The 24,450-nt window shown below is 38.4% G+C and overlaps 2 protein-coding genes across 6 annotated transcripts in view; one reads left to right on the top strand and one right to left on the bottom strand.

Moving 5' to 3' along the window:
- dock7 (dedicator of cytokinesis 7) overlaps positions 1 to 19,233 on the top strand; it is a 38,888-nt gene extending 19,655 nt beyond the window's left edge. The window contains exons 22-50 of one of the 5 annotated variants that reach the window (XM_079459543.1): positions 48 to 217; positions 2,436 to 2,525; positions 2,899 to 2,994; positions 3,083 to 3,223; positions 3,512 to 3,625; positions 3,729 to 3,896; positions 6,819 to 6,970; positions 7,107 to 7,276; positions 7,407 to 7,546; positions 7,632 to 7,814; positions 8,044 to 8,179; positions 8,293 to 8,389; positions 8,865 to 8,882; positions 10,474 to 10,570; positions 10,662 to 10,796; positions 10,953 to 11,105; positions 11,516 to 11,674; positions 11,753 to 11,853; positions 11,960 to 12,152; positions 12,230 to 12,373; positions 12,502 to 12,633; positions 13,927 to 13,941; positions 16,905 to 17,030; positions 17,123 to 17,212; positions 17,307 to 17,543; positions 17,634 to 17,777; positions 17,888 to 17,994; positions 18,166 to 18,333; positions 18,764 to 19,211. In XM_079459543.1, the coding sequence (XP_079315669.1) occupies positions 48 to 217; positions 2,436 to 2,525; positions 2,899 to 2,994; positions 3,083 to 3,223; positions 3,512 to 3,625; positions 3,729 to 3,896; positions 6,819 to 6,970; positions 7,107 to 7,276; positions 7,407 to 7,546; positions 7,632 to 7,814; positions 8,044 to 8,179; positions 8,293 to 8,389; positions 8,865 to 8,882; positions 10,474 to 10,570; positions 10,662 to 10,796; positions 10,953 to 11,105; positions 11,516 to 11,674; positions 11,753 to 11,853; positions 11,960 to 12,152; positions 12,230 to 12,373; positions 12,502 to 12,633; positions 13,927 to 13,941; positions 16,905 to 17,030; positions 17,123 to 17,212; positions 17,307 to 17,543; positions 17,634 to 17,777; positions 17,888 to 17,994; positions 18,166 to 18,333; positions 18,764 to 18,806 (3,719 nt within the window). In that variant the 3' untranslated portion in view covers positions 18,807 to 19,211. Of the gene's footprint in view, positions 1 to 47; positions 218 to 2,435; positions 2,526 to 2,898; positions 2,995 to 3,082; positions 3,224 to 3,511; positions 3,626 to 3,728; positions 3,897 to 6,818; positions 6,971 to 7,106; positions 7,277 to 7,406; positions 7,547 to 7,631; positions 7,815 to 8,043; positions 8,180 to 8,292; positions 8,390 to 8,864; positions 8,883 to 10,473; positions 10,571 to 10,661; positions 10,797 to 10,952; positions 11,106 to 11,515; positions 11,675 to 11,752; positions 11,854 to 11,959; positions 12,153 to 12,229; positions 12,374 to 12,501; positions 12,634 to 13,926; positions 15,347 to 16,895; positions 17,031 to 17,122; positions 17,213 to 17,306; positions 17,544 to 17,633; positions 17,778 to 17,887; positions 17,995 to 18,165; positions 18,334 to 18,763 lie in introns of those variants that run through there. The other 4 variants (XR_013786850.1, XM_079459544.1, XM_079459545.1 and 1 more) reach the window with 4 other exon arrangements.
- Positions 18,828 to 24,119, bottom strand: usp1 (ubiquitin specific peptidase 1). The gene is made up of 9 exons (XM_079459547.1): positions 23,910 to 24,119; positions 23,352 to 23,530; positions 23,148 to 23,274; positions 22,929 to 23,021; positions 22,552 to 22,715; positions 21,777 to 22,435; positions 21,330 to 21,494; positions 21,010 to 21,211; positions 18,828 to 20,880 (listed from the first exon to the last, which is right to left on the bottom strand). Exons 2-9 carry the CDS (start codon positions 23,516 to 23,518, stop codon positions 20,121 to 20,123), a joined length of 2,337 nt encoding a protein of 778 aa, XP_079315673.1. The 5' UTR covers positions 23,519 to 23,530; positions 23,910 to 24,119; the 3' UTR covers positions 18,828 to 20,120.
- Positions 24,120 to 24,450: the final 331 nt, after the last annotated feature.

Genomic DNA, 24,450 nt, shown 5'->3' with positions numbered 1-24,450 from the left:
AAAATAATCCAGTGATCAGATCTGATTGGTCGTGTTTTGTTCTAAAGGTCCGGGAGGATTAGGCGGCTCTGTGCATTATGCCACAATGGCCCGTTCTGCTGTTAGACCCGCAAGCCTCAACCTAAACCGCTCTCGTAGCCTTAGCAACAGTAATCCAGACATCTCTGGCACTCCCACATCCCCAGATGATGAAGTACGGTCTATCATCGGCAGTAAGGTAGTTAGACGCATTGCAGCAGGGCTCTCATGTCAGAGGGGAGATGAGACTTATGTGATCATGCATGGATTCATTTAAACAACCATTACATCACACAGTTTGTTATGGCTTATATAAATGTACTGCTAAGAGAAATGTTGTTTAAATGACAAATAACAAAACATTTTTATATACAGTTATGTACAAATGCATTTTTTTATATTGTTGAATTTTCCAATTGAATCACTTAAATTATTATTATTGTAGAGTTTATTGACTTTATGCATTAGGGTTAAACAGCATTTCTAAATTACAGGACAACCTACAGTTCACACAAGCAATGCAAACTGGAACAGTTTATGTACTTTGGTACTTGTAGGTACCTCGTATGTTACACCATCTTGCAAAATGGAAAAAAAACTAAATTGATTATGTAAAATACTGCACATGGGAGCTTGGGTTCAATTCCTAAATTTGTAAAGATTTTCTGTTTGAATGTTAACACTTTTAAAAACACATTTAACAGTTGAAACTGGCTTATTCAGGGGTTTGACAAAATAATATGAACATCCATTGTTAAATGGGTTAATATTTATTGTGTAGCTCTGAATGTCCAAACAATAAAAAAAGATCTGGTGTTGTTCACATAATTTTTGCCAAGCCCCATATATAGTTTTACATTACATTACACGAATTGCCTAACAATTTAAGTTAAAGGGATAGTTCACCCAAAAATGAAAAGGCTCTCATCATTTACACACCCTCTTGTCATTTCAAGCTTGTATGACTTTCTTTCAAAGATCTTCTCATGTGTTTCGGAGAAGAAAGGAAGTTGTTAACCGAACAGCACCGGGACCCATTCGCTTCTTTTAAATGGACACAAAACCAATGCAAATTATGAATGGGTGCCAGTTAACAACATTGTTCAAAATGTCCTAATTTGTGTTATGCAAAAGAAAGGAAGTCATACAGGTTAGAAATGACAATGTTTTGCTTAAACATTTCATACACTTAATATTCACATAAATCAATTTTCATATAGAAATATGGTCAGGTTTATCTTCTCTTTAGAGGTTTTGTGGTCTTTACAGTTTAGAAATGTTTATTTGTCATTGTTTTATTATCTAAATGTCTGTGTGCTGACTTTCTTTCAATGATTACACGATCACGCTCCCTGTGCTGCCAGTCTAAGCCTTTGATCCTCTGTAACCAATTTTGCTTGTTACTCTAACCTGTTTCTGCACAATGATAAGAATTGAATACAACTTAACTTGCTCCCGGTTGTTTCATTGACATGTAACCTTTCACTGTTCCCTGGCTTGCTTGCTTCTGTCTGTGACCCTTTCGATGCCACGCTCGGCTTGCAGGGCTTAGATCGCTCCAACTCCTGGGTGCATACCATGGGGTGCAAAAGCGCCCCCTGGGGGACCAGCCCTGGCTCAACATCTGATGCTAAGCAGGTCATTCCAAATACCCCGACCCCCTTAATTCAAAGCAAGACACCCCACTTCACCAAGTCCCTTTTTTATTCCACGATGTCAATTAGTTTCATTGCTTTTTCTTTAAAAAAACATGCTTCCTTGATCCTTAGTTTAAACATATGTAACCCTTGAAACCCCCATATTCATAATCCATAATCAGTCATGTTAAAAACTTCTCATCGCACTTGAACAGCATTGCATGGGCATAACTAACCCGTTTCACTTTTCACTCTGCTTGATATGTTCAGATATTCTGCATGTAGATGTACGAGTGTGTGTGGGTGTTTTGTTTGTCTTGTGAAACTCTAAGTTTGGATTTTTGTTATTTTTGGCACCTGGTTAAGGCTAATAATGATTATTTTCCTCATGTTTTCGTGCCTGTAATTCATTACAGCATACATACATGTTGATATATTATTATTTTATTATTTATTTTCAATCCACAGTTCAATTTTTTTTATCTCTCATGTCTCACTACTGAGCGGACTATATTACACCATTGCATCTTATATCTCCCTCAAACTAGTAAATTAAACAACATTTTGAACAAAATATAACACAATTTTAAAATAAAATAGTTTTGCTTATTTTATTCTGTGTAATTGTTATTCTGTTGAAAACGTTGAATTATTGTCCTATCGTGTTTTCTGTGGGTGTGTGTGTGTGTGTCTTTGTAGATATGAGTAGTGAATGACACCACACACCTTTGTGTCTCCACACTAATCTATTTTCACCCTTCCATTCATCCCCACTCGTAGGCCATGGAGCGCAGTGGCAATCGCATGTCATCGCACACTGAGAGCGCCAGTTTCTTGCAAACATTAACAGGACGCTTGCCAACCAAAAAGGTAGAAACCGACACCCGGAAGGCAGGAGTCCAAGCCCCTGGCCTCACCTGCGCCTGTCTGTCTGTGAATGACTGAATGTTGTTATATCATTGCTGTGATTGTCACGTTCTTGTGGGTGGGAATGTATGCTCTTCTCTTTGCTGTGAATGCCACCTGAGGACTGTGTAGAAAAATGAAATGATGTGTCACTTGTGTTATGAAGTGAGCTGTTTGACTTGTCTGTAGAATAATGATTCCTCCCCACCCTTGCAGTCCACTACCTTATGTCAAACAACACCTTGTCGTCTCCCGTAGTAGTGCTATGACTATCCAATAGGAAGTTTTTCTGTTTGAATGGTGATTGGATCTCTGATGGTCGTTTCTTGTTCCTCAGCTTTTCCACGAGGAGCTTGCCCTACAGTGGGTGGTGAGCAGTGGCTGTGTGAGGGAAGGAGCTCTCCAACAGGCCTGGTTCTTCTTTGAGCTCATGGTGGGAAAAACCTCATAGCTTCCTGAATAAAGCTCAAAAGAATGAGGGTTTTCAGATGTTGTTTCATAGTTTTTTCTTCCCTTCTCAGGTTAAAAGCATCATCCATCACTTATACTTCACCGACCGTCTGGAGTCTCCCAGGAAGCACCGCTTTCCTGAGCGCTTCATGGATGACATCACAGCTCTGGTTAGCACCATTGCAGGTGACATCGTCTCGCGTTTTCAGAAGGTGAGAAGTAAATACTTGCATGACCCATTGGAAGAGAACCAGTTTTTGGTTGAATAATTATTAAAATACCTGAAATAAATCACAGTTAGTTTTGAATATGTGTCGGGGTTTCAATCTTCCAATCAGGAATCATTTTAGAGTAATAAACTGTTTACAACGTTACATTATCTACACAACTACTTAAACTTGCCATTATGTAACCATTTACTTTGATAGAATTATATAGCGCCATCTCTGTGTGAAATGATATTTTCCATAGTGCTCAGTTTTATGTTACCGTCCATTTAGGATCTTGAGTTGGTAGAAAGGCTCAATACAAGCTTGGCCTTCTTCCTCAATGACCTCCTGTCAGTTATGGATAGAGGATTTGTCTTCACTCTCATCAAAACCTATTGGAAGCAGGTATAGTACAATTTAGCTTTAAACTAAATCTGTTTATTGTCGATAAGGTATCTCTTCTAGAGGTATTTTCTAATGTTCAGTTTTCATGGTTTATTCCACTAAGGTGTCCACGAAGCTCTATGCACTACAGAACCCTACTTTGGAGTCTCTGAGGTTGGACTTCCTGAGGATCATCTGCAGCCATGAACACTATGTCACCCTAAATCTGCCCTTCAGTCTGCTGACACCCCCAGCATCACCCTCTCCTTCTGTGTCCTCTGCCACATCTCAGGTATAAACATAAATCCGGTGATATGATACACCAAACTGATAGTTGAAGGAGACAAGTGTACTTTTTGTAGTCTTTTGGCAGTATTTTTGCACATAGTGTTTTAGAAGGAATCATTTAAATGTATTACTTTATTACAGTTTTTCTCCATTGGTTTGGCTCATTTCTTGAAACAGAAATTACATTCTCAAAACAACATGGACAAACCTCCAAACAACTTGGCAATTGTTTACAACAGAATTGAATTTCTCATTCATTTGATCAAATTGCAAATGTCTAAGTATATGTCTCAATGTCTCACTACATCTTTGCAAATGATTAAGTACAGGTAGCCTACATTTAGCACAATTTCCAAGTGAATTGATCTTGTTGATCTAAACTGATTATCGATTCTCAGTCTAGTGGTTGTTCGCTCCAAAACGTTTCAGCGTCATTTCATTGTATAAGTCATCACATGCACAATAGTCTGTTCAATTGTCAAAATTAGTCAAGACCATAATACCCTGAATACCATATATGAATCCCTTGGAACATTTTATAAATTTATTACAGCAATTGACAGTCAGGTGAAACTAGAACTTGACTAACGAAGGAGGAGTTTCACACATCTCAGATGACCAATTAAACAGTATGTTTAGTTACCTGACAGGTGCTGTCCATGACTGTAAATGCTGCCAAACATGTATGTAAAGAGCCTGACCATGCAGGACCAGTACAATTTCTGAACATGGAAGCACCTGGCCAAGTAAATGAACAACGGCAACTGCCTGCTCGAGGAAGAGGAGGAGGAGCAAGAAGAGGAGGAAGAGGAGTAGTAAGGGTGCGTGGTGATGGAATAGGGGGAAGAGGCAGAGGAGCACGAAGAAACCATGCTGTCCCGGATGAAATTCGGGCCACAATTATAGACCATGGCCTCACAATGGCTGAGGCAGGTCGCCGAGTGCAGCCTAATGTGCCTCGCCCTACAGTCTCCTCCATCATCCAAACCTTTCGTAGGGAAAACAGGTATGTAGTAGGACACTATGTATAGAGCATGAAATACATATATTTACACATTTACCTACTCATTTAGTGTGTGTGTGTGTGTGTGTGTGATAAGCCTACAGTAATATCTTACCTCAATGGTATGTTATGATACTAAAAATGACAAGAAAAACATTGGAAAAACACAGTTTTCCTCGACAACCTTGCACGGCTGGCAGAAAAAAACTTCTCAATGAACAACAAGAACAAGAGATCTGTAACATGGTGATGGCAAATAATGCCATCACAATGAGACAGCACCGCGCTGGAATCCTACAAGACAATGCCATATTTCAAAATGTCAACTATATAAGCATCTCCACAATAGACCGTATATTTAAGAAGCATCAGATGACAATGAAGCAAATTTACAAGGTACCATTTGAGAGGAACTCTGATTGAGTGAAAGAGCTGCTGTACCTGTATGTACATGTAAGTCAGTTACTGGTGATCCAAAGCAGTGGTACCCAAACTTTTTTCGCTTCAGTATCCACTTTACGTGATTTGTGTATCCAGGTATGAAAATATTTGATATACATTTCAGTAAGCCTAGTCATTGATGATTTCCCCCCTCCCCTTTCTGTCAAATACCCCCTGTAGTACCTCTGCATAGGGGTACATGTACCCCAGGTTTGGAACCACAGGTGTAGTGGCCAGTAGTAAATTGAACTAGTGGAGAACATAGAACATTCCTATGTAATTATCTGTAACTGTAGTGTATGACTCTACTGTATGACTGATTTGATATTTTCTTTTTCTCCGCTATTGTAGAGAATAATGGCATTGGAAGGAAACGAGACTCCTCACATCCTCGTGTTTGAATCTGGCTTCAACCTGGCCAAGGGCCGAAGACGTGGCCATAATATTATTGGCCACAGGGCCACGGTGGATGTCCCTGGCTAGCGAGTGGGGCAATATAACTATGTGTGCTGCCATATCTGAGAATGGTGTGGCCACTCACATCCCCAGTCCTGGCCCATACAATACACAGAAGCTCCTTCCTTTCTTGGACCGCCTTCATTTTGATTTGATCCCTGAAAATGAGAGAGGTCTTGTAGGGCCTCAGTAACCATTGTCAATGAAGGACGGGGCTAAGACTTAAAGGTGGACATGAGGGATGTTTCAATGGTCCTCTGCCATAGTGACAAAACATCTAAACATTCTGACTTGCAGTGCTTACACAATGCCAAAGGGACGAAACATTTTGGGGGCACTGACTGTTTAAATGAGAAAGAAATGTAGTTTTGACACATGAGTGAACTGTTTTGGGAGAGACATGGTGTTGTGCTGAACCATCCACAATATTTTGACAAACGCATTAAGAGTGTCGAGAACGTCCGGTCTGTTTCAAGCAATTGAGAAGAATCTTTGTCATTTTCGTGGCACTGACTGTTTATATGGGAAAGGAATTTAGTTTTGAAGCATGAGTGAACAGTTTTGGGAGAGATGTTAGCTTTTGCAAGTGAGCTATAGTGTTGTGCTGAACTGTTTTACCAAAGGATCTTAGAATTTTGAGAATGTAATTTCTGTTTTAAGAAATGAGCCAAACCAATGGAGAAAAACTGTAAATTAAATAATAATTTTCTGAATATTTTCTTTTAGTTGTGAAGACCCTATTACATCATAAAAATACCCATAATGCAGTGCATATTACAGTAACTAGCAGTTAAAAAATATTATAGTATTTTACTGGGCATTTTGTAGTAAGTAACTGTACAAATTACAGCAAAGTCCAACAGTGTGTGTGTGTGGATTATATATATATATATATATACACTGTATTTATTCATTAATTTTGTTCATTTGTTATACATAATACATTAATTTATGGATTTAAGTAATCCTTTGGTAAGATGAACTCAATGTTCCTTTTTTTATTTTTGTCCTTTCATTTCCTCCCAGAGTTCTGGTTTCTCTACCCATGTGCAGGACCAAAAGATAGCCAATATGTTTGAGCTGTCTGTGCCCTTCAGAGAGCAGCATTATCTAGCTGGTCTTGTCCTAACAGAGCTGGCAGTCATTCTAGACCCAGAGGCTGACGGGTCAGTACCCTGGTGGGTGTCCGGTCCTTTTATTTGAGCTTGATTCATTATTAGCTTAGCATTAGCTATCAACATTTCCTAGTTTATGAGGGTTGTCCGGTTGACTAGATATCAAATTTGTAATTTGCACTCTTTAATCTTTCTGCAGGATGTTCGGGCTCCATAAGAAGGTCATAAGCGTGGTCCATAATCTGCTCTCCAGTCATGACTCTGACCCACGCTATGCTGACCTCGAGGTGAAAGCCAGAGTTGCCCTGCTTTACCTGCCACTCATTGGCATTGTCATGGAAACCCTTCCACAGCTCCATGATTTCACTGGTATGTTTACTACCTTTCGGTGTTGTATATTTGTTCTTGTTGCAAATTTTTTGTGAACATGCCCTCTAATTCCAATATCCACAAACAATACGCAAATACGATTTCGATTGATTTGTTTTAAAAATCACAGAATCACATAATCAGTGGGGTCGTCCTGGTACTGAGGAACAGGAAGCTGAGGGTATGATCAGCCAGACTGTTGCCATGGCGATAGCAGGGACCTCTGTTCCACAGATGTCACGGCCTAGTAGTTTTCTTCTCAATCCGCAGGTAGGGTTTTTACGAAAATGGCATTTATAGATTGAAAGCGTTTTATTTTCTATGCGTTTATTGGTGTACACATCCACTTCTCTAGGCGACCCGCCAACATGGCTCGTTCTCTGCCGAGTCCAGCCGTAGTCTGCTCATCTGTCTTCTGTGGGTGCTGAAGAATGCAGATGAGATGGTGCTGCAGAAATGGTTCACTGACCTGTCTGTATCTCAGCTAAACCGTCTACTGGACCTGCTTTACCTCTGTGTCTCCTGCTTTGAATACAAGGTCTGAATAGACATCATATTTGAGCGAGTCAATACGCTCACGTCAATCAAATCAATCTCGATGCTGTGCTGAACTTACGAGATACGTCTGTGTTCATTATATTTTCCATGTCCAGCTTCGCATAAAATTTCTTCTGCTTCTCTGTCGCTTCGCAAGTGTTAAATCATTTGTCTTTGTGTTTTTCTATCCATCCACCTCATACAAAAAGGCCCATTTTTTGTTCATGCAGGGCAAGAAGGCATTTGAACGTATGAACAGTCTAACTTTTAAGAAATCTAAAGACATGAAGGCAAAGTTGGAGGAAGCCATCCTGGGCAGTATAGGAGCCAGACAGGAGATGGTGCGGCGGAGCAGGGGGCAGCTGGGTTCGTAAAAAAAAGATTACTTGGTTCCTGAAATGCAAAGAATAAGGAGGTGAAGGGTAGTCCTTTGAAATGCACCTATTGATGTATATTTGTCCTTCCATTTTTTTCCTCAGAGAGGAGTCCATCAGGCAGTGCTTTTGGCAGTCAGGAGAACCTGCGTTGGAGGAAGGACATGACCCATTGGCGTCAGACCAGCGAAAAAATGGACAAGTATGTTCTGATGTGTGTGTGTTCTTTGCACAAAATCAACGTAGATGAGCTTTTGTGTACATTACAGTTAGGTAACTTATCTAATAAAGTTCAAATATTATCAGTCTATTGACCAGAAAAGTGCAGTAGTAGTAGTAAACCAGTTCTCATCTGCAGAAATTGAAAAAACGTTTTAGAGGAAAAGCAAGTTTTTTTATATTCATGATTAGCAAATCGTTCTTTTAGGAAGTATAGGGGTTTATTATTTTAACTTCAATAATTTATATTTATTATTTATTTTAATTTGGAAATATTAAATAAGACACTATGATCCTATTACTGTCAGTATGTATTATGAATTTATTACTTATCTTTGTACATATTTTAATGAGTAGGTAATGACATGGATAATATGTCAGCCAGAAACAACCATTCATTATTTGACTTCAAATAACACTTTTATTTGACCTTGTTCTTTTATGTACTGTGTGTTCAGGGGCCGGAGATCTGTCAGGTACTGTACTGTACTTCTGAAGTGTGTTTGCTTTAAATGACCCTTGCTCTGCTGTAGATCTGAATCCCCCCCCTCGCTTCATTCTGCTCTCCTGGCTTTAAAGGGGCTTGGGTTGGACTGGAAGCGGCCTCCAGACCAATGTGTTTGTGCGTGTGTGTTAATGTGAAAGCTTGAATAGGTTGCCGTTTGAATAACGTAATTCTAAACCATGTGTTTCAGAGAAAATACCTAACAGTTTCTTTTGTTAAAAGTAGGTTTACTAAATCTAGTCTAGATCAGTACCGGTACCATTTCCAAACAAAGATCTGTTTACAAATTAATTTAGGGATTTAACATGATTTCTAATGGTTTACTGTATGTGAGGTGTCTTAAGTGGTGCTTCTTAACTTTGATGGTTCCCCAGCATCAAAATTAATTCAGTAGATTATACTTTTGTTTATAAAATCGAAAAAGTTGTACATCTTGTTGCTGCACTACGGTAATGCAATGACTTTTGTGTTTTGGATATTGTTTGATGAAATAAGTTGGTTTTTATTTTCCTTCTGTACTATAGTGAAAACATTTGCTTTGGTGTGTGGTTCATGTGACTTGGTGTACATGAGCAAACAAAATTCCATTTAAATGCTAATACAGAATGTTAATGTGTGCTTTTGGAGAAAATGCTGAGATATCTCCATGAGTAACATTCAGCTCCTTATGCATTTCATGTAAATTAATACTACTGGTGGGTGACTCAATTGTCATCAAACCTTGTTAGTTGCACATACATAATTTTCTTAATATGTGCATTGTAGTATCAGAATGTGTTTTAACTGAAGGCCCTGTCAGCTTCTAACAATATTCAGCTTTAGTGAGACCCCTACGAAAATTAACTATGGTCTATCTTCAGTAACCTTAGTTTTTCTTTGTGTATTTAAAACCACAAATTAACAACGTTTTACTACAATAACCGTACTTTAACTTTTATATTTGTAGTAAAACTAGGGTAAAACAAATGCATAATGTCATGCATTTTATTTCACTACGTTTCATAAATACCATTGTCATTTTGGTCGCTTTTAGTACATTTAGAATGTAATACTTTATAGAAAAGCTTTCCTGCGGCTCAGTGAATAGAACATGATGTTAGCAACACCAATGTCATGGGTTCGATCTCAGGGATTGCACATATTCAAATACAATGTATATGCTTTACACTGTGTCTATACCGGACTATGCACGATACAACACAAGTCCGCTGTTGACACAGGGTTAGAATGAATAGTACAGTTTTTCTTATGTAAAAACACTTGATACTTGAACAATGTGAAATATTCAGTAAAATGTAAAAACAATTCACTAAACATACTATATCCAATTTTAAGAAAGTACTATGTCGACTTAAGTTTGGATGTACTTTAAAGGACCATTGTGTTAGGATATGTTGATATATTTCTGGACCATATAGGTTGGTTAGGCTACAATTTATACATCTCTGTATACACTCCTTTGAATGCTTGTGTGCAGCTTGCTGTGGCATTCAAGGCTTCCCTCGCTGTTGTACATTATTTGTTTTGCTTTTCTAACTGTTATTTAATGTACTGTTTTACAGGACCAGAGCTGAACTGGAGCATGAAGCTATTATTGATGGCAATCTGGCAACCGAAGCTAACCTCATCATATTGGATACACTAGAAATAATAGTTCAGGTAGTTACTGTATCTTGTCTACTGCAGTCAATATTTTAATATGGATGACATTTGTTGTAACTTTATAAGGGTCTTTCTATACACCGTATAGACTGTGTCAGTGACCGAATCCAAAGAAAGCATTCTGGGAGGAGTTCTGAAGGTCTTGCTACACAATATGGCTTGTAACCAAAGCGCCCTCTATTTGCAACACTGCTTCGCTACACAGCGCGCTCTCGTGTCCAAGGTGAGCGGATGATATTTACGTTCAACGTTTATTTGATGTATCATAAATGTACACATTTAAATCAGTGTTATGCCTTTTGCACTTAATTGGAAATGGCACACAGTAACAATGTTCTTCAATGTTGTTTCTGTGGCTGTGCTGTGTATGTGTGTTTAGTTTCCAGAGCTGTTGTTTGAGGAAGAGACGGAACAGTGTGCCGATTTGTGTCTGCGTCTCCTCAGAAACTGTAGCAGCAGCATAAGCACCATCAGAGCTCACGCCAGCGCATCTCTCTACCTCCTCATGAGACAGAACTTTGAGATCGGAAACGTGAGACAAATTCACACGCCATAGATGTTGTACTTCTGTATTGGTCCTGAACATTTGACGTTCACCCCTTCTGCAACACATTATGGCATTTATGTCAGGACACAAAATATATTAACATTTAGTCATTTAGCAGACGCTTTTATCCAAAAAACTTTGCAAAGATATATATATATATACCCGTGACCCGGCCCCGGATAAGCGGTAGAAAATGGATGGATGGATGGATGGATATATATATATATAAAATAGAATAAGAGAGATTTATCTTCATTGTTAATTTTTTGTTAGGACGTTTTATTTGCATAGGACACATTTACGATATATTTGTCAATTTTCCATGTACATTATTTAGTCTCTTAATCGACACATGTGTAGTTTAATTTTGGTTATATTTGCTCTCTCTTCCTCAGAACTTTGCACGAGTGAAAATGCAGGTGACCATGTCTCTTTCATCTCTGGTGGGTACGTCTCAGAACTTTAATGAGGAGTTTCTGCGCCGCTCACTCAAGACCATCCTCACCTATGCAGAAGAAGATCTGGAGCTCCGAGAAACCACCTTTCCAGACCAGGTGAAACCTGTACATTTCTTTTCACCGACCATCGCAACATTCTAAATACGGGGAGCTAACTCTGGCTCTTGGTTTCAGGTTCAAGATCTGGTGTTCAACCTGCATATGATTCTGTCAGACACAGTGAAAATGAAGGAACATCAGGAAGATCCAGAAATGCTAATTGATCTCATGTACAGGTACTGCTACCGCATTGTATCCGCAACATGATGAATCAATTTCCCTCGTATTCTAAATTTGTTGTTGCATGTTTTTTTTAAAAGAATGCTGGTTTGTATTTCATAGGATTGCAAAGGGCTATCAGACATCCCCAGACCTACGTCTGACGTGGCTGCAGAATATGGCGGGGAAGCACTCCGAGAGGAATAACCATGCAGAGGCAGCACAGTGTTTGGTGCACAGCGCCTCCCTGGTGGCTGAATATCTCAGCATGTTGGAGGATCGCAAGTACCTGCCTGTGGGCTGTGTCACTTTTCAGGTCAGCGCAGCACTGACACAAATTATGCCATTTTTAGAAATAATATAGTGATGAGATTTTTCTTTCTTGTGTTACAGAACATTTCATCTAATGTGCTGGAGGAGTCAGCAGTGTCGGATGATGTGGTGTCCCCAGATGAGGAGGGTATCTGTTCGGGGAAGTACTTCACTGAGGCTGGCTTGGTTGGGTTGCTGGAACAGGCTGCAGCCTCTTTTTCTATGGTGACTTATATCACATTGTTAATGCAGTTAACCAGAATATATCCTTCTCTCCAGATAAAAGCATAACAAATGATTATTGCTTCGCTACTAATAAATACCACATACATAATTTTCTCTGTCCTCTTTAGGCTGGTATGTACGAAGCAGTGAACGAGGTCTACAAAGTCCTCATTCCTATACACGAGGCCAACAGGGATGCTAAGAAGTTGGCCACCATTCATGGTAAACTTCAGGAAGCCTTTGGCAAAATTGTGCATCAGGTAAATGCTCATTTTTATCTTATTGTTCTGGATTCTAAAAACAGACTTTTGATGAGTACCGTAAGCTTGATGTTTTGGTAAAAGACAACAGGACTTTGTATTATTGCGTTAGGAGCTCAATGTAACAACCTGCCAACTCGTACAGGCAGACATGTCTCACAGGGACATCAAACTTTGCAACATGTTGCATGTGAATAAACACAGACATGTAATCTACAAACAAACACAAGGTTATGTAGTTTAAAGAAGGTTAAGTAGATGAAATGTGTGTATTTAGATACAAATAGTATATTTCTGAAACCTGTTTAGATTGACTGTGTGTGGTGCTATTTGTTTTTCCTTACTATGCTGGAACTACTTGGCATGAAAGTAAAAAATAAATAAAAACAACGTTCCAATAAGAGTTATTATAGTTTTGTTTTTAGTTTTGTTAACATTCAAAATTAGCTTTTATTTTTAGATTTCAAATTTTTTTGTACTTTTTGGTTATTTTTAGCAATTTTATTAGACAGTATGCTTTTGTAATTTTATTGTGTATTTGTTTTGTTGCCTTAAATATTAATTGGTTTATTTTAGTTTTAGTTTATTATGAAAAATGTAGTACCATCACCTTATTTGAGTTTTTTATAGCATAAGTTTATATTATACCAATATTTGATATGATTTCAATAAACAGAAATGTTTTCATAGTTTCAATTTTAACTAGAAAACTAAAATAACCTCATTTCCAATTATACTTTATTAAATGTTATCACAACGTGATGTTTTAATCCGAGTTCTCAGTTATATGAATGAAAACCTCTATTAACTAAACTTCAGTGCACGTTGAGATCAGACATACTGAAGATGTTCTTTAAAGCCTTTCACTTTTATATGTGTACACTTTTCAGATTAGACAGTTATTTTCTTTGAATGTCACATGCAGCCGGGAAAGATTAAAATCCTTTTTTCAGTTCACTGTTTTAGACTGAGAGCTAGTAGATGGTTCTTCATGACACATGTTTCTGACTACATCCATACAATTGTTTGTTATCTGATTTTTTTTAACTTGTATTTAGGCTTCCTTAACACTTGTGATTACCAAAAACTATTTTTGGTTCTATCTGTTTTTTATATTATGTGTAAACAGAGCTTTTGTTAGTGCATGCTGTGGAAAAAACAATAAACTGAAAAGCTTCATGAATATGACACTTAAAAAACAAGTGTCATTATTTCCCATATTGCTTTGCAGTAAAGACTGAAGGGGTGTGACCGGTGTATGTTGATTTGTGTTGTATTTTTTCTGTCATACAGAGCACAGGCTGGGAGGTAGGTGCAGAACTTCATGGTTAATGCTTGTCCCACATCTGCAAGCTGTGGGCGTTTATCACGACTCTCTTTGCTGTGAATTCGACCCATTAACCTTTTTACAGACGTTATCGTTTCTTCGTCCATCCTTTCATCTCTCTTTCCGCGGAGGCGTTCCTTTATCTCACCATCTCTCTTCTCTTTCTCGAGGAGAAGTGAAGTTAACATTGTCAGTTTTGACAGGCCATGCATGGGAGCCACTGTCTGACACTAATGACCATATTTATTTGGGAATGTGCCATTTCTCTTCCTCATTCGTCACTCACGACATCCATTTCTCTGTTTTAGCACTGCCATCTGCATCTTGTCGTGACTTCACAAGCACAGGGTTCGATTTAAGCAAGATGTGTAGATGGTCATACCGGACAAATGAAGAAGATCGTAAATTAGGTTCAGCATGTTCCTGTCATACCAAATTATTAAAATGTACTTATAATACAATGTCTAAAATAAATTTGACATTTTCTACAGCACAGGGATAAAATAAGTATTCCAAAAATGAAAACCTTGAAAATGAAAATGAACATAATCAATAAGATTAGTTCATTTTATAATTTTCTTGCCCTCATTTCGTCAGTTCAACACAAACTGTGATTGTTTAGAAAAATATCCTGACCTTATGTCCCTATATAGGTTCCAATATATTGAAGAATCAAAAATCACAATAATCCATCATAAACGTAATTCAAACAAACTTTAGTGGCTCAATAAATGTAATTTAAAGTTAAATGACTGGTGTATGTGAGAAAACAATAAATATCAGGAGCTTAGTTATCAAAATTGAAACGCATGAGCACTCATTTCAAATTTGGCAACCCGTCGCTAACTTCAAACTTCATTGGTTCTCCCGTCTTGTAACAAGCCCTCATGATATTTCATCACAAGATATGCAAGAACCAATGAGATTTAAAGTTGCCAACATCGCTCTTTAAGCTAAAGTTTTATTTAAAACAAAATCCACCCCTGAGTTCTCATTTCCACCAACGTTTGTATGTTAACTAGTATTAATCACTCTCAGGTGTATTGTTGCATGGCAGCGACTCGACAAAACCTTTGTCTGTTACACACTGTATTGAAGCATTAATCCAGGAATGCACCATCTCTTAACTGTTTATGTAGTAAAATAGACTTCTCTGCCTGCCTCTCCCTAACTGCATGTTTAGTTTTTTTTGTCATTTTGTTTGTGTATTTTTTCCTTTCTGTAGTATTTATTTGTGGTGTTTGGTAGTGTTGTTGTTTGTTCTGGGTGTTTTGTTCGTCTTGGAGAGTTTCCTGGCTTCCTGATTAAAATATGTTCTGTTCTCTCCTTTTTTATTTCCCTGGTTGCTGACCCCTCCTCTTCCCACTTTAATTATTGTGTCTTGTGGTAAGTTCATAGTATCTGGGTTTATTTCCGTAGCGTTTTATTGTACATGACTGTAAAACTGATTGTAATGGATCATAGGAGGCCTAAACCATATCAGACAACCTATAGCCAATTATGAAGCTTCTTAAATATTGGTATAAAAAATTAAAAAGATTTATTGTATTTTCTTAAGTTTGGCAAAAGGCAGTATCAGGAAAAATAGGTATAATTTCAAAATGGAAAAAAGAATCACAAGAAAAAATGCTCACAGGAAGCAAAGCATACATTTACTACAGTTATCATGTATTCATAAATTGATTTGAAAATATTAATATTTTGATTCAACATTGGGCTTTGAGCCAGACCTAAAATGTGTCTCAAAGCAGAGCTTCAGTTTACCCTCCAAGCACAACTACACATCATGCCAAATCCTTAATACATATTTTTAAAACAATTGTTCACCCTAAAAATGGTCCCTATTGACTCTCAATAGTAGGAATACAAATTACTATGGTCATGTCAATTGGGACAATTTGTGGGTGAAAAATTGCTTTAATATGTTTGAATATAAGGTGAAGTCAGTGTTCCTAGGCCAGACATCACGTTTACTGAACTTGTTTAGAAAATGATTTAGGAATATAGTGTAAATTCCAGACTCTGCAAGTGAAATGATTGGTGACCAAGAATTGGCTGTATGGTTCGTATGATTTGGTTCAGCCCTCTCTTACACCTGATTTACACTTCACTTTCTGTCTGTAAAGCACTCTTGATATCTTCCCAGTTCTGTGACACCCATCACTTACTTCTAAGTGATGATACACCCATCACTTACCTCTAAGGCCTGTCCTGTCAAACCAGTAGCTACTAATTCTTTTCGACCTGACATTCCGTATTCATTGACTACAGCGTCTTTATGTTCACCTGAGGAAGATACTCCAACCTCGATTTCATCTGCTTTGTTCTCTAGATAATCCTCTGAATAGAATTCGTTCAGAGCTTAAGAACAACAGGTTTTCTCTGGTCTTTCTACTGTTTTGTGCAGCCTTGCTCATACAAATCTCAGAAGAAAATCTCACATTGTTTAAAGCTGCTTGCTCTAATGTCCTTAAACTTGACTTGTGGTAAACAATGTCCTGCGTCTGAATACTTTAATTGAAAAGGATACCAAAGGAAAAAAAAACGTTATTTTAATTGAACACTGTACTGTAAAGTGTGTATATCAAGACTTTGTGAAAGGCAAAATAAGGAAGCATAAAGAACAAAAACACATCCTTAGCATTTAGCAAAAAGACCAATTCAGCTTTTTACTTTGCCTACAATATACTCAAATATGTTAGCGGATTGTAGTGTATGTATAATTCTGTATTAACATCTGTTAAAAAATGCATTTAAATATCAATAACACCAGACTGTTTGCATCGCTGTTTCCACTTGATAACACTGCCAATATGTGATGCTGTGTTTGTCTTTTTGCCTTTTTCCTCATGAGTAACTCTATTTACAGGTCTCTTGTTTTTATATGTGACTGGTATTTATTGCTGTTTTAATGAATAACTTTGTTCCTTTGTAGGATGGAAAGCGAATGTTTGGCACCTATTTCAGAGTTGGATTTTACGGTTCCAAATTGGGAGATCTGGACGAGCAGGAGTACGTCTATAAAGAGCCGGCTATTACCAAGCTGGCAGAAATCTCACATCGCCTTGAGGTACAAAACGGTTAAATGTATCCGAAGTGTGTGTGTGCGCGAATAAATCAATGTCTTGACTTTTCTTCTTCACATTTTCCTTGTCTTGACAGAGTTTCTACGGTGAACGGTTTGGGGAGGATCAAGTAGAAGTCATTAAAGACTCTAATCCAGTCGACAAGTGTAAACTAGATCCAAATAAGGTGTGTTTGTCATTGTTGACATCACAATTACATCGTACTTCCTTGTGCTTAGTTTTGAGAAACAATAATGTTAAAACAATTTTCTCCTATACAGGCCTTCATTCAGATCACGTATGTTGAACCGTATTTTGACACCTACGAAATGAAGGACAGGATCACGTACTTCGATAAGAACTACAACCTGCGGCGGTTTGTCTATTGCACGCCATTTACGCTGGATGGAAGGGCGCACGGTGACCTGCACGAACAGTTCAAAAGAAAGACCATCCTCACAAATTCCCACGCCTTCCCGTACATCAAGACACGCATCAACATCATCCACAAAGAGGAGGTAACCCCAAACATAATATGAATACATATGAAAGCTTCTGTTTTTTCATTCTCTTCATCATTGACTGTTCTGTTTCTGCATAATGTTCAGATCATCTCCACACCCATTGAAGTAGCCATTGAGGATATGCAGAAGAAGACACAAGAGTTGGCTTTTGCCACTCACCAAGACCCTTCTGATGCCAAAATGTTGCAGATGGTTCTGCAGGGGTCTGTTGGCACCACTGTTAACCAGGTGACTGTTTTCATTTTTATAAGTAATAGTAATCTTAACATATTGTCTATTCAAGGATAGACGGATATGAGTATTGCCAACCAATGCATGTGTTTTATGTGCTTCTATAGGGTCCTCTGGAGGTGGCCCAGGTGTTTCTGTCTGAGATCCCAAGTGATCCTAAACTCTACAGACACCATAATAAACTTCGATTGTGCTTTAAAGACTTCACCAAGAGGTTAGATTCTCAATACAGCATTTTCTTTCTATGCAGTGCAATAATGTAGTTTTGTCTTGATAATAATATTATTGTCTTTATATTAGTGGGATTACTCAACTTTACTAAATGTGTAACCTGTTAAAATCTCCTTAAACTGTGTTGATATTTATCCTGTTAAAATCTCACCAGATGTGAAGATGCCCTTCGCAAAAACAAGAGTCTGATTGGACCAGATCAGAAGGAGTATCAAAGGGAGTTGGAGAGGAACTACCACAGGCTTAAAGAAGCTCTGCAGCCTCTTATTAACAGGAAGATCCCACAGCTTTACAAACCTGTGTTACAGGTCAACTCCCACAGGTCAGCCAGAAAGATTGAAGTCAGAAGCTGTTAAAGAGGCTAACTGTAACCTGATTGGATCACTGTCTCATACAATTTCAAGTGTAAATCCTACCAGAATAGAAACATTGTTTGTGGCAGATTATTATGTCGTTTGCATGGGGGAGCAATGACTGGAATATGATCACACAGAATTTCTTTCTAAAGAGGATTATTATTGAAACATTGCTGAATGAATCATAATTACCTCAAGAATTGAATGAGTACTAATACTTAAAGTGTATGTCATTGCCTGGTTTGGTGAGTTAATGGTAATGTGTGATAATGTTTTACTCAACAAGCAGCAAAAGGACAGCCTGACCAGGAAGCAAAATGGTGGCAAGGGTTTTTGTCATTTTATTTTACTTCAGGACATTTTTCTCTACTAACATGGTTTCTCTTTTTCTTTTAGAGATTCGTTTAGCCGAGTGAGCCTTCGCAAACTAGACCTGTGAAGACGAAGGAGAAAATCCAAGATCAAATGCAATTTTATTTATTTGTATATATCTTCCTCACGATATAAGTGTTTCTGCCACAAAGTAAAAAAAAGACAAGTGTTTAAAACGTTTGGTACATCATTCCAATATTGTATTCGTTTACACAATGGCCTGTTACATGACTATACATGAACTGAGAGTGAACTTAGCTTACAATGTGTCAAATCTGTATTCAATTTCCTGTGTGCACTTTTTTTTTTATTTAATGTATTTTTACTTCATTCCAGTGCATTTTTAATAGTCATGGTACAACTTTATTTAATCCTAATGGGAAAAGCAAAAAAGGCTCAGAATTTTTCAGCATTATGTAGTTTTCTGTACCTTTTATTTTAAATATTTTACTAAATAAATACTCTAATGGTCATTTGTGTGCCATGCTGGTGTTAAAAGATTATGCACAGAGACGTTTTTATATGCTGGTGTTTTAATTTGGTAAATAATCTACAAAGCCAAGTATGAAATAAAATATATATTTTTTACAATTAAAGTAATACCTCAGACAGACTAGAGTAAAGTTCCCAATAATTTTCTAGAACGTGTTATTGCTGTCAGAGATCTTACTGTATTTGTAGAAAGCCAACCCTGCTTACATGTGGGAAAGCTTCTTTGACTGGAATGAGGTACGACTTATAGAAACAAGATAAATTCCTGTGCTCATATATATATATGTATGTCAATTATACTTCATATATACTTTATAATTGGTAAACTGCTGAAGTACACAGTACATGTCATTCAGTGTTTGCAAACAAAAAAAAATCTGACTTCATCACTTTAACGTGTGGAATTCAAAATGTGACAACCATGTTTCAATTTTGAGTTTTCAAATTATTAATATCTTCCATAAAAGGGTCATACATTTGAATTTAAACTTCAAGAAAAAAATAATTGGTATTAAAAATACATAAAAAATCATGAGCGCACAAGATCATTTTGTGCCATTCAGAGTCATCGGAAATGAATGGTTGAATATACAGAAAAACCTGTCACGTGCACTACAGTAAGTGCCAAGGTGCGTTTGCGTGAGGAAAAGCACAACATGGAGCAAAGTACAAAAATAGTGAGACAAACTCATACATCTATAAACAATGGTAACAAATGCTGCTTCACTCTGCTTTTACACTGACTGACATCTGTTACACAAGCATACGTAATATCCTCACTTGTCAAATAATCAGCAAAAATACTATATTGTCTAACTCCTAACAGTAAAACCACAGAACTGAATGGACCAGTGTAATGCCACAATTCCTGTCCATATCCAATGGCCTGTTATAACTGAGAGACTCTTTTGTAGAAGAGCAGGTATGGTGTAGAGGTAGAGCACGTCTCAGGGGAACAAGCTCGGAGAAAGTCCTCTTCTTCAAAGAGTCTCACTTCAGAGTCATCAAACAACATCCACTTTCCCTCAAAGTCCAAAAGGTTCTGCATAGCCAGGTCAAAGCTTACCTGAGTCCCATCACCCATAGCATCAATTCCCTCTTCCTCAGCTTCTTTCTTCACTCCAGCGTTCTGAAGTACAGTACTGGTGGCACGACTGGTCAAACTGGAAGCCTTATCAGGATTGGTCTGCTTGCTGTTGCCTAACTCGTAACTGGTGATGCTCCTCTGTCCTCCTAGGAGCCCAACACCCTCTGAGCACCTCTTGCTTCCTGCTTTGCTGGACATCCTTGTGCCGCTGGCCTGGTTTGTCACGTTTTTTCCCCTGCCAGACAAGCTAAAAGACACCTCCCCATCGTCATAGTCCGTCTGAGGTACCTCATCTGTCTTCTGATGTTTAGTGTCCTCTTGCTCATTTTCTTCATCTTGAGGCTGCGGCTTGAGACTGGTTTGATGGAGATCCATCATACGGATGTAAGTGGTATAATGGCCGCTGCTGATAGTTACTCCGCTGTGCATGACCACAGCGAAGAGCTCGTACTGATGGCTCTGGTCTGGAGAATCGGGTTGAATGCACCACTCGTGAAGTGAGAGTCTAAGAGGGGTCTGCAGAGGCGTGTTCACCTTAGAAAGGCCGGCATATGGGTCCATCCTGTGCAAAATAAGAGTAAACAATTAACTGTGGAATAAACTACTATACATACTAGTATTGGACTGGACATGTTTTCGTAAAACATGTTTTCTAACCCAATGAGCACCAAAACCAATAGAGGATACCTACTCTGAGCCATTGGCTGCAAAGCATTTCAGATGAATTGTGACAACTTCTGGGGTTTTGTCAAACAGAAGACTTCTCTCAGCTTCCGTGTAGTGATGACAGTTCTCACAGAAATATTTATCCTGACCCACAATTCGCTCCACAGAGGCAAACTGAGATATGGCCCACTTCAGAGTTTTCAGCTCGTGCTTGGGATCTGGAGAAACTGAAGAACAAGAATGCAGTTTTAAACAACTAAGATTATCAAATTGGAGGTGTTGATGGAGTATTTTTCTGTTTTTAATTCATCTGTCTGTATGTGTTTCTATATTAAGTGTACTCACTCTCAGAACTGGAGTCAGAGCAGCTGGTGTCGTCCTCCTGGACAGGCACGCTGATATCTTGAAAGTCCTCCCTCCTCTCTGTGTAACACTCACATTCCAGGCACCGTGTCCGCAACAACAGCTGACCCTGGAACATCCTCTTCAGCACATCTAGACCTGACCGCTCTGATTGCAAAAGATGAAATAAAAAAATTAAAAAAGGAATAATAAATACTATGGGAGTGAATGGGGGTTGCGATCTGTTTCATTTTTCCAAATATCTTCCTTTGTGTTTAGCAGAACAAAGAAATGTATACATGTTTTTGGGAGTAAATTATTACAGAACCTTAATTTTTGGGTGAAGTGTTCCTTTAACTATAAACACGATTACTGCTTTGTGATATACAAATTTAAACATAACTATTTATAATTTATGAAATTTACACATTATTCAATTTCAATACTTACCCTCTTTCTTTACCAGAACTTTAACTTCCTGAGCTGTCCTCCCATTTTCCATCGTATCCTTCTGCTTCTCTTGAGCACTACAGTTCAATTTCTCTTTGCTTTCCTCTTTGCCTCTAACATGTGAAGTAATTCGTCCCATGCTGCGGAACTTTGAGAAGATGCTGGGCTGCTTCCCAGATGGCTTCAACCAGCCTAGCTTCCCTCTCCTTGTTTTCTTGCCTACCTCTTTAGGGGAACTGTCGATCTTCTCTTCCTCTGTCGTGCTCCCTCTCTCAGTCTCTTGCTCTTTTTCCCTTTGCTCATCTGCATCTTTCTGGTCGGTAACATAATTCTCTGTGGTTATATCACTGGAGGACTTTCGTTTCGATCGGGTCATAGGCGCGCTTTCCGTGCTTTTCTTGGACTTGCTCTGAGACTTTGGCTTCTTTTTAGCATTGCCCGCTTCTGTGTCACTCTTCCTCTTTCCGCTCAGCTGACCATCAGCGTTCCCGTCCTCCTCGTGGGTGGACTCACCAGTTCCGTTGCTCTCTGTGGCATCTTTATGGTCTCCTTGATCTTTTTTAATGGTGTCACAGGCCTCCTGGATGTTTGCAAGGATGCACTGCAGTACTTCCTGTGCATCGTGCTGCAGGTAGCCCTCGTACATAGGATTTAGCTGCCTGCAAAGGGGAATTAAGCCGATTTGCTGAATATATAATATATTATGTATTTCGGATAACTAAAAATATATAAAAAAAAACATTTCTTGGGTCAAATTCTGGTTATGCAGCATTACCTGAGAGTGTTAAGCAGCCTGCGGGGTGGTGTGGCCAGCTCTTCGTCACTGTGTTTTTCTGGGTTAAGGAGAAAGCTGGACTGTAGCTGTTCCACAGATGAGATGAGGCTGTGGAAACTTCCCAGCAACTCCATATGAGCAGGTATGTTCTCACTACAGTTCTCCTGATTAACCACAAAAAAGTTTGCCAAGCAAATATTCAGAAAGTTGAATAATTTCCATTTCATCAAATATAAAATGCTGTTATTCAATATTACTAAATGAGGAATGTTAAAATGCAGGAACAAACAGTACACATCATTAGGCTATAGAGAGTACAAGGAAGTATTGAGATGTACTGTACAAACAATGTAAATGAAAACTGAAAATGAACCAACCTCATTTTTGACACCATCTTGTTTTTCTTTCAGTTTAGCCAAATCACACAAAGATCTGATGGCCTCTTTAAAACCAGGGCAGTAATACAAGACCTGAAATGTATAGCAAAGACACAAACGCAGCCCGAATGTAACATTATTATGCAATAATTATTAAGACCTGAGTGTCATGAAAAATACATGAACGGTAAGTAAGCTGATGACATGGCAGACACATACCTGAAGGATGCTGTTCAGATAGCAGGTGTTCCCTAAATTATTAAGCCCAACAAAAGGGACCAAGCTCTCTCGCTTCTCACATGTCAGAGGAATTGAAGGGCAAGGCGTAAGCGCGACCTGTTCATGACTAAAAGATTAAACAATTACATAAACACCTTATTTAAGTTAACCTATGTTTGATATCCGCTTTAATGCATTACGTACTTCGTAGCCTCTTCAGGTTCAGAGGTGCCGTTTTCCTCCGCTGGGGTCTCGAAGTCCAGGGCCCGTTTGGTGTCCTTCTTCTGGAAGAACTTCAGAGAGAGTTTGCTTTTCTTCACCGGACTGCTTGCGACAGCCACCCCACCACCTTGACACTGCAGCTCGGGCATTTTAACCACTGACTGAACAAAACATAAAAACACTTGAGCCGATGTCAAAGCGAAGTTAACATTTACACTTTCGCGCCAACATAACTACCCAACCGCGTGTGAATCTTAGCTCTGGTGCGCCATAGTAACTTAAGTACTGGGAACATTTTCTGCTATTCACCATTTACTCGAACATATTATTAACTAGCACAATTGCTGCAGTACATTACATCGTCTCTAGACTTGCAGATTAATCTGCATTTTAAATGTGTGGTTATGGCACATCGCAGTATGGCTAATGTTAACGGAGTATCCGCCCAACCCACACAAACCTGCATGCCGCCGGCTCTTTTCTACAAGCTCTACTACAGAGTTACCTAACTAGAAATACAACTACATTGGAAGGTCTTACCTATTTGGATTTATTCGGCAGAAATTACATTTTCGCCCAAAATATATCCAAAATACGCACTTTCGTAGCAAAGGTAAACAATCTGACAAGCCCGTTTACTGTGGAACTTGGCGCTTTTTCGACTGGTGTGGCTCCTCCGCCACTGCCTGAATAAAATACGATTGTTGAATAAACGGCTTGAGATGAACGAGAAATCGCCCATTCTTGAACGATTAGATGAGTTTTTGTTTCTAACAAATTAACGAATTAATGAATAAAAATGTATTTAGTTTTTCAGGCATTATTTTAGACTACCCATTTTGCTATGTGAGCAGCCCAGCCCACAAAAAACGTCCGCTGTAAGATCAGTTATGTTCAGGTTTACAGATCGTTATAAGTAGAATGTCTGTCTAAGTGGTATTTTGGCGTAACAAGAAACAATATTAGATCAGTTAAAACAATATTAGAATTACAAAAGTAGTAGATCGTAAAATATAAATGTTTTCTCATGTAGGCAACCACAGAAAACAAAATATATATATATATATATAAATATATTAAA

This window comes from Barbatula barbatula, assembly GCF_947034865.1.
Source record: "Barbatula barbatula genome assembly, chromosome: 7".
In the NCBI taxonomy this organism is placed as follows: Eukaryota; Metazoa; Chordata; class Actinopteri; order Cypriniformes; family Nemacheilidae; genus Barbatula; species Barbatula barbatula.
Note: the sequence above shows the minus strand (reverse complement) of the source record. Positions and strands in the feature narration are given on the sequence as shown.

Excerpts from the sequence above, each read along its gene's own strand:
- usp1 (XM_079459547.1), bottom strand. The coding sequence starts at position 23,518 with ATGCCCGAGCTGCAGTGTCAAGGTGGTGGGGTGGCTGTCGCAAGCAGT. Across the intron at positions 23,022-23,147 it reads ATCTGAACAGCATCCTTCAG|GTCTTGTATTACTGCCCTGG; the intron begins GTATGTGTCTGC and ends TATACATTTCAG. Across the intron at positions 20,881-21,009 it reads TTTGCAGCCAATGGCTCAGA|GATGGACCCATATGCCGGCC; the intron begins GTAGGTATCCTC and ends TATTTTGCACAG.